General features: G+C 36.9%; 1 protein-coding gene across 1 annotated transcript; it reads left to right on the top strand.

The window, feature by feature from the left end:
- The first annotated feature begins 1,687 nt into the window (after positions 1 to 1,687).
- Positions 1,688 to 7,281, top strand: LOC136806067 (uncharacterized). The gene is made up of 3 exons (XM_067062637.1): positions 1,688 to 2,737; positions 4,105 to 4,452; positions 5,656 to 7,281. Exons 1-3 carry the CDS (start codon positions 1,708 to 1,710, stop codon positions 6,516 to 6,518), a joined length of 2,241 nt encoding a protein of 746 aa, XP_066918738.1. The 5' UTR covers positions 1,688 to 1,707; the 3' UTR covers positions 6,519 to 7,281.
- The last annotated feature ends 2,620 nt before the right edge of the window (positions 7,282 to 9,901 follow it).

The following is a 9,901-nucleotide window of genomic DNA, read 5'->3' as shown; positions in this document are numbered from 1 at the left end:
AAACAAGAGGGAGGTATTTGATAAGATGTCCTTCACATTTCAGTGGAGAATTGACTCGCGTAAGGTTATGACATCGATGACAACGGATTAATACTTGGACTTGATGTCTAAATTGGTATGAGTGGACGACATCATCAGCGCTGTTTTTGTTTGCATCGCTTTTCGAAGACTCTTGATAGGTTAGAGCGAAAATGAGGTTACATGTCTAATCTCTATCCTATGAGCGATAGGGAATTAGTCTGTGTTTCATTGAGTAGAAAGACTTTATTTGTAATGTGTCGGGTACGGTACTTCGGAGAAAGAATAAGTCGAAATCTTGTCTAATGAATCATATGAGAATTTTCGATCTCTGACTTTATTTCTTTTGGTCCGGTTTTCCAAATTTATCGTATCTCATAAAGGTGATCACGGATTGGGATTTTGGATTTTTAGTATTTCACCTTTTTCATCATTAAACATAAGACCTTTGGACGAGATAATATAGTTTGGAGATAACATTTTTGAGAATATTTTGCACAGTAACTGGGCTGCAACAAGGTATCTACGAGATGGGTCTTTAATGTCATAAATCAGTATTTCTGCGCCGTGAATCTTAGCAATTTGACAATAACAAAATTTTACAACAGACAAAGTCTAGCCATCCCAAATTTGTAATTTGTAAACATGTCATGAGATCTCATTAGCCCGTCTATTTTCTTTTGATACAAAGTAACCAATCCAACTTAAAGCTAAATATCAAAGGCGCCATCGACATTGTTTTGCTTTAAAAATCAAATATAAACAATCACTTTTTAGCGAATCGGTACTTTTTATCTTGCTTACGATAGAGGTATGTTTGAGTGCTTTCCCACCCATGGGAGGATAGCGGCATGTCAGTTGGCGCGCCCCCTTTCTTTGTTTTGAAATTTGTCTCTAGGAGCATATCTTTGGAAAGCTCTTTATAGGCAAGACCAATTTGATTAGTTTTTTTACGGGCCCGGCTGACCCTAAAATTCTAAAAATCGAAATAAAAATGAAATTGATTTTGGTAGTACATTTTTATTTTCATTGCTTTACAGACTGTCAAATTTTCAAAATATTGGTAGTTTTTCCATGAATTCGACCTTTTTGTGTCTTTTTATTTTCTGTTTTGCATTGTTGTCTAGATTTTATAGGTGAAATTCTACTTTTATTTTTTTATTTTTTCGCCGACCGTGCGACCCAATTTTTTTGGGTAGAACAACAAATTGAATTTGCCTCGCATTATGATAAACCATAACTTTTATTAAAGTGCCACCGCAGCAAAAAGAACACATAGAGTTGAATTTGCTTTAAAAAGGAATGGTATTAGCCCTATAGTAATTTCTGACTTCTCATCTGATCTGAGACAAAATTGCGGTGGCAAAGATATTTCAAATATTTTAGATTATTTTATTTGTGTTACAATTTCCCTTCATTTATTTCCCTGGTTATCTTGAAATATGGTTTTATTGTTTAGGACAGTTTACGCCATACAATCTCCACGCAATCGTTGCTCGTTCTTTCAAAACGATAATTCCAACCTATGGCTACGCTCTCATATATTCTCCAAAATTAATTTTACTCAGCACTAGATAAAAAAAACTGTCGAAAACAATATGAAACTTGAACGGGAACCTGAAATTTTTTCATTCGCTTTGAAATGATATTTTTCTTATTTTGTAGTTTTATAAAAAGTTCTGAAATAAAATGGCATGTTGTATCACATTCTACAGCACAACTCTTACTGCCGTGTTCATGTTACTGCAACTTCAATTCATTGATCAAGCTCCACTCGATAAAGGTATCGGAGCCAATAGTGAATTATTACGCAATGGTAACAACAAACAATCTATAGCAATTTCAACAGCTTCAAACAACAACGAACGCGTTAAGAATGTAGCATTCTTAGATGGAGGAACATCCACCACAGCTGAGTCTACCAGCTTTCCAAGCGAATCTGCCAGTGATAGTGATAAAAAAGCGAACAAAAGTAATAAAGTTTTTGTAGTTGCTCGTGTCTACCCACACCATTACCTTGAGAAATATGGCAAGACTAAAACATCTGGATCACTGCGCTTGGGAGATAAAGAGACAGATAACTCCGGGTCTTCCGACGGACCTAGTATCTTTGACATACTAAATGAAATCGGAAATTCAGGGCAAGGAACAAGTGAGAATACGGACAACGAAATATCTGGAACAGAACCACCAACACAAACAACGGCGGGGGAAACAGAGCCAGTACCACCTTCAGAAACGTCTCCCTACTACACTGACACGACGGAAACCACACCTTCATTCGTGGAGACAACTCCACACACAACAGAAACAATGGAAGAATTAAATCCGACTACTATTGAAGTAGCTGAGACTACACCAAACTCTCAGGAAACTACACCAACGTCGTTCGAAACGACGCCAATAACGACGGAAGCGGCTCAATCTACGTCACAAGAAACCACGCCAAACTTTCAGGAAACTAAACCAACGTCATTCGAAACGAAGCCAATAACGACGGAAGCGGCTCAATCTACGTCACAAGAAACCACGCCAAACTTTCAGGAAACTAAACCAACGTCATTCGAAACGACGCCAATAACGTCACAAACTTTACGATCTACTTCAAGACAGTCATCAGAAACTCCAACACATACGTGGTCCAAAACAGAAAGTACGATTGGTACAAAACAACCAACGATTTCTAAATGTGAATGTCCTAGAGAACACAAAGACAAAGGTAAGAAATGGGCTTTTCCAGAAAAAAATTTAATAAGAGTGGAGGATAGAACATTTTTTGGAAATTTATCCCCCGAACATTGTGACTTTTAACCCCCGGAAAACATTTCTAATCCCCCGGACAAGCATTAGTTGATCCCCTGGACACTCAAAATTACCTTCAAACAGAGCAAAATTACCCCAGAACGGAGCAAGTTTACACCCCGGACAAGGCAAATTTTGTAGCTTTTTCAGTACCCCCCAGACACTAAATCCTCCACTCCACCCCCTATATATGAACATTTTCTGGAAGATTTTAATCTGTGATATTCACAAAAAATATCATATACGGAAGCATCCCGAAACGACCGGGTATTTGCCGTTTATTTGGACTTTAAACAATAAAACTAGTGGCAAACGCCCGGGCTATTTTTGGTGCTTCCGTATGAAACATTACGTCATTAATATCATGAAGTGAATTCTTGATGTGGAAAATAGATACAATGAAGATCAAACTTCAATCTACATTCTCAGCTTTTAGATTCTCAGATCCTAAAGTCGGCGTAAGTTTTAGGTCTCGTGTTAAATCTTAGAGTTAAAGCTGTACGTTTTAGAAAAATTAGAGTATTTAAAAATCGATTAAAAATATTGCAGGAAATTCCCCCCTTTTTCACCCCTGTCTCACAGCCCCGGTGAAACTTTTTCCCACAGTGGGGATGAAAATTTCGATTGAAATCTCAATGGGGATAAAAATTATATTGTTCCAAGGTTAAAAATTCCAGTGGGGATGGTTTTGGAGTGCAGTTTCTAAACAATGAATTTCGCGAATGGGGAGGAAATAAAAGTTAATTTCTCAGTGAGGCCAAAATTCTAGGGTATTTTTCCCAGCGGGGATGAAATTTTGCCAAATTTTCCAGTGTGGCTGGGGCTCCAGCGGGTCTGTGAGACAGGGGCGTGTCCTTTTTATCAAATGTTATGAGTTTCATTCAAAATACTTAAGATTTCTGATGTAAGCCAGAATAGAACTTTTTGCACTGCTTGAACCTTGACCAATTGGTAGCCACTCTTACTGAGTTCAAGATTTTATGTTTGTTCAAGAGTTTATGTATGTGTGCTTTTCTGCGACGGAGATGGAAAGGTTCTAATCTTTCTAAATCCTGACCAACTGAGAACGACGGTAAATCAGCACTTTTACTTCCCTCGATTTCGAGGGTCAAAACGGTGGGATATTTCAAATCGCTCAGCCACTTGACCGTCCTCAAAAGCGCAAATACATAAACTTGCTACTACGAGAAACACAGCGGTCGCCTTTCTTTAACATCAATTTACAAACAACGTAGTACAAAGCTGATCTCACTTGAAACTATTGACAAATTGTCATTCTTTCAGATTCTAAGAAATCCAAGCACGAGCAGGAATCGAATTGGGATCAATTCAAGCCTGACTTCACATCAAGTACCGACGATCAAAAACACTACCAGCTTGCAGAATACATCTCGAAACATATTTTCAAACATTACCCAGAATACCGCATCCCACTGCTAGCAAAATATTTAAGTAAAAACACAGAACAGAGGGCTTACGATGGGATGGTGATGGAGTTTCAACAACCAAATAATTTCAATATATTGGTCACTGATTCTTATTCGCAATTTAACAACGCAGGAAGAGATGGAAGAAATAGAGGAGGATACCAATCTGTGGAACAGTATCCATCCCTTTACCAATGTACAAAAGGTAACCCAGCTGGCACACAACGTTGTTTTAACGTTCAAATAATGTTATTTGGACGTTACGAATGTCAAATGGACGTTGTTTTGACGTTGGGTGCTGGCTGGGAATGGGCTACACCATTTTTTTAAGAGATTAGTTTTACCAAGCAGCCTTAATGTTTCTTAAGAAATCGACCTTTTGAGCCTTAAATGTTTCTTACATGTTTCTAAACTTTTTGACATAATCAGCCTATTTTTCATGCAAAGAAAAAAAACATTTGTTTTGATTGGAAGGTTCTTAAAAAACCGAATTAAAAATTTTTATTTTCTCATTCTCAGCCTCAGCATGTTTCTTAGATTTTTCTTAGTTTTTAGGCATTCTGAGCCTCATGTTTCTTAAAAGTGTGTTTCTTAAGAAAAAACGTATATTCTATAAGTAGTTTGTATCTTCTATATGGCCCTATATGTTGAGGAAGTGTGACGTCCAGGGTGGTCAGGAAAATAAAAAATCCAGGGGGGGGGTCTGGTTTTTGAGTGTAAAAATTCAGTGTGGCCAGTAAAATGAGTTGGAAAATCCAGAGTGGTCAGTAAAAAGAGGTTGAAAATCCAGGGTGGCCCAAAAAAGAGACGAGAAAAAAACCCAAAGGGGTCCTGAAAAATTGAAATAAGATCCAGGGGGGTCACCTTTCCCAAAAGAAACCTTCTCAACAAAGAGAGTACAAGTTTTTTCTGAAACAGCCCAATATATTGTGAATGCAGATTTGAACTTTGAAAGAAAGATACACAGAGTTTCAAATAATCTTATCCGAATTTTTCGTTGTCAAAATTGATCTCATTAAGCGGCTCCTAGTGTTATTTAAATTAAAATTGATAGGAATTTACATTAGAGTAGAGTTCATTTCTGTACAAGAGGTCTACCAGGATCTCTTTTCCATAGATTGTACTTGAATCGCATGAATAGTTTCGTTCTTGATTTCTTAATCTTTATACAGGGGGACCTAGGCAAAATAGGGTACGGGGACGTGCCGCTGGTCAGAGCCACTTTTTTAGGCTCTGAAGATATCTGACAGGGTCCCAAATTTCCTAATTTTCAAGATGTGAATCTGACAGAGTCAACTTCTGGTTATTTTAAACAATTTTCAGGGTGGAAATTAGAAATTTTTCTGACAGGGTCCCAATTTTCAAACTCCCGCGGCTTGTTCCCGTTCATATTCTTCATTTTCCATAGCAATTCGTTATTGTTCCATCAATCCGAAATATTGCCAATACCAAGAAGGTGATTATAACTCCAACATTATCCTCGTCGTCCCTCACGCTGGCTCTGTGAAGCCGGAAACGATCAAAGAACGCTCACCAGGGTGCCTCGTCAACGGTCAATGTGTTTATCTTCATAACTGTGGAATACCGGACAGTGTTCGATGTCCGGTCTTCACGCAACCCGATCGTAATTCAAAAACTCTAGCTTTCAACGTTGCAACTCATATAAAGAGTCTGACCGGAACCCGACCACATATTGTTGTCATGGATTTACACCGGTCGCTTGTTGACGTAGACGGATCACGCGATGAAGGCGCTTTTGATGACGTCACTAGAAGTGCGTGGTATGATTTTCATAACTTTATAAGTCTTGCAAAGCTTAAAATACAAGGGAACGGACTGCTGATTGATTTACACGAACATAAGCACAGGCATGGCCTGATCGAACTTTCTTACGGTGTTGAAAAAACAGAGCTTTCACAAAAGACTAACGCGATGAGCGAGTCTTCAATACGGAGCCTTGTGAATCGGCACCAAGACGCCAGTGATAAAGACCTGTTAATTGGACCCAAATCTTTAGGGGGAATATTAGAGAAAAGACATATAGAAACTATACCGTCTCCAAATAATCCGGAAATGACAGAATCCGGGTATACCGATAGACAAATGATTACAAAGCTATACGGATCAATGTATGGAGGAACCGTAGACGCTATAAGAGTCTCAGTACCGCGAAAATATCAGATGGGACAAGACGCTAAAATGTTCAGTCAAGTTTTATCCGAATCTATTAACGACTTTGTACAAGAAAACTACGCGGATGAAAAGCCGTAATTATCTTAAAGGGACATAAAAGTACTGACGAAATTTTTAAACAAACAGTATACAGCGGGATATAAAACCAAAACAAATGTCACATGTCAAAATAAAAAATAAAAAGGAATATGGCTGATTTTAATTGTTAAAATTGTTTTAAAAGTTTGTTTTAGACACGTGATTTTAATTGTTATGACACGTGGTTCACGCAATGTTTACATTTTACTACTTTTATGTCCCTTTAAACAATTTTTCGACTGAATTTTATGATAACGTTCACTACAAATGTAAATATATGGTGACACTATTGTATATCGGACGGAGGATCGAGACAAAAATACCATTAGATGCTAGAAATTTCCAACATGTTTCGGCCAGGGCCGTTTTCAAGGTATATTTCTAGCTAAAAAAATTCAGTTTATGTGACACTATTGGATATAGTCTTAAGAATAGCGACGATACATATTTCAGATCCTGAAAAAGGAGCTAGTAACACGCACTGGTTTCTGTAAAGACCAAAGGGCTAGATGTGGTGCTTTAAGCTCTTCAAAGCAAAAAAAAGTGAATATCGCAAAAAAATATTAATGCTATTGTTTTCGAAAACCTGTGAAGCTTCTAATTGTTCAAGCGCTGAAATTTTATTGTAATGTGTAACGTGACCAAGGTAGGATTTCCTATCTAACCTCGGCACACTTTTCAGCCAAAGCACGACATCTAGCCCTTCAGGCTTTATAAAAACGTTCTATAAATGTTTTTTATGAGCAAGTATCGAACTTTCACAAACTCGAACCTAGTCCCTTACTTTGCTTTTTTTTTTGATTCTGATACTGCTTTCAACGTATCATGTCCATCAGTAAAATAAAAAAAATTGTGCAAGGTTATCTCTGGGAATGAGATTGGGGCATTCGTGCCCGAAATACCACAGAGTAATCTTTCCTCAATATTGATATTTTGGTATGAAACCCTACTTCGTCACCATTAAGTAAAAGGAGAAGCGTCAAGTCGAAATACCCCTTTCTCACAGATCCAGTGAAATTTCCTCAGCCAATGGAGTTAAGAATAGTGGACTGAAACTCGATAGGAGGATTTATATTCCAATGTTTTTTATGGCGATAAAAATAGCACAATGTTTTGCAGTGGGGACTTGTTTATTTTATTATTTTCAGCAGGGGCAAATTCTTTGGCTTGGTACAGATGTCTTTTTTAATCGTTTCATAAGCTTAAGTTTAATGAAAAGTGCCATGTGATCACTGTCAAGAAGCATGGAGGTATAAAGAAAAACTGGAGTTGAATGTGTCGGTAATAGACGATATCGGCTTAACGTGAAAACTCAGTTTTGATCACCGAATATTGCCCACAATGCTTTGTGCGGAAAAAATTTCACCGTGAACTTGAAGCAAGTTTATGTTCCATTTTGTTATCTGTTCAATTTTGTTTTGAAAAGATATTTTCTCAAGTCAGAAAATGAAAAGTTCTTTATAAGCACACACGATTTCAGACTCACTTTGTAGACATAAAGTCGCTGGAAAATTTTGGAGGAAAGTATCAAGCAATAGAGTTCACCTTAAAGAAAACATTGATCGAAAAATCTTATCATTTGATGAAGGATTGCCAAGTTTACAGGCCTTTTTAGTCCAAATATTTTCTTACACTGATGTCAGAAACAATGAATCTCGTCTCATCTAATTTCTAAAGCTTAAATAAGCCAATAAGATTTCCTATCCACAGGTGAAAAGAACTCATTAAAAGGCACGATATATATGGTCGTGTTCAGACCTGAAAGTTTAAGTTTAAGGTTTAAGTAGTACTTTGTTGATATGGGAATTCAATTATAATCACTTTTCTTTTGTCATCATCGATTGGCGATCTCGAGGAATCTCCTTTCCTAACTTGAAATCATGTCATCTTCTCTCTTGAGATACTTTGAAAAAAAAAAGATCTCAGGGAATCCCTCTGTAAAACACTAAGGTCGTGTTCAGATCTGAAAGTTTAAGTTTAAGGTTTAAGTAGTACCTTGTTGATATGGGAATTCAATTATAATCACTTTTCTTTTGTCATCATCGATTGGCGATCTCGAGGAATCTCCTTTTCTAACTTGAAATCATGTCATCTTCTCTCTTGGGATACTTTGAAACAAAAAAGATTTCAGGGAATCCCTCCGCAAAACACTAATTCGTGTTCGTTGAAGCCATTACTGCTAGAGATGCTCCGAGCGTCTCTAAGTCATAAATTTCACGTTCTTTTTTCTTCATTTACAAAAGGAGGATGCTTTTCACTTGCGAATTCTTATTTCGTCTATTCAGAAAACTGTAACGAAATCGTAAAAACTTTTTTTCTAAATCAGAGGGTGATTCCTTTTTAAACTTTGGTTTAACTAATGAGGAGCGTGCCGTTCAATACAAAAGGAATGTAAAAGAAATACGTAGACCTAATTGATTTAAACCTTGGTCTGAACACGACCTAATTCCTGTTCGTTGAAGCCATTACTGCTAGAGATGCTCCGAGCGTCTCTAAGTCATAAATTTCACGTTCTTTTTTCTTCATTTACAAAAGGAGCATGCTTTTCACTCGCAAATTCTGATTTCGTCTATTCAGAAAACTGTAGCGAAATCGTAAAAACTTTTTTTTTAAACCAGAGGGTGAATCCTTTTTAAACTTTGGGTTAACTAATGAGAAGCATGCCGTTAAATACTAAAGGAATATAAAAGAAACATGTAGACCTAACTGCCTTAAACCTTGGTCTGAACACGATATACAGGGTGTCCCTAATTAAAGTATCGAGTCGAAACACAACTATGAGTAGAAAGTTTTATGTGCGTGTTCACAAAATTGTATTTTAAGCTCTCCCTCTTTTTTCTTTGTCATTACGATTAATTTATACGTTGTAACTACCTTTTGTAATAAGCCTGTGTGATGGAGAACGTTCTTATATTTTAGCGATAACACACACAAACTTTTCTACTCAATCGCATGTTCAAACTCGATACTTTAATTAGGGACACCCTGTATAAGGTCGTGTTCACACTACAGACCTTCCTTAATAAAAATGTAGTTAGGAGAATCTTTTGTTGACTACAATACAGAACGTGCATTTAATAAAGAGTCGAACGCGTAGTATTGTAATTTTTAATCGATCTTCCTTAATTAAGAGTTGTAAGCTGGTTGTAGGGTAGAGGCTTTCCTTAAAACAAAAGATTTTATTAAGGAAGCATAAACAAAGAATGCGTGCAGTGAACAAAAAGTTTTACGATTTCAAAAACGAATGAACGGTGTTGTTGGTGAGTAAGATGAATGCAGTTAATGAGTAAAACCATTAGAACAAATATGTTTGCGGATTTCAAGTGATGTATGGATACCAATATCAACCAATCACAGGTGAAATCGAAACTCTCAATAAAAAA

The sequence above is a fragment of the Clytia hemisphaerica genome, unplaced genomic scaffold (assembly GCF_902728285.1).
Source record: "Clytia hemisphaerica strain Z4C2 unplaced genomic scaffold, Clytia hemisphaerica genome assembly, whole genome shotgun sequence".
In the NCBI taxonomy this organism is placed as follows: domain Eukaryota; kingdom Metazoa; phylum Cnidaria; class Hydrozoa; order Leptothecata; family Clytiidae; genus Clytia; species Clytia hemisphaerica.
This window is presented reverse-complemented; position numbering and strand designations above follow the sequence as displayed.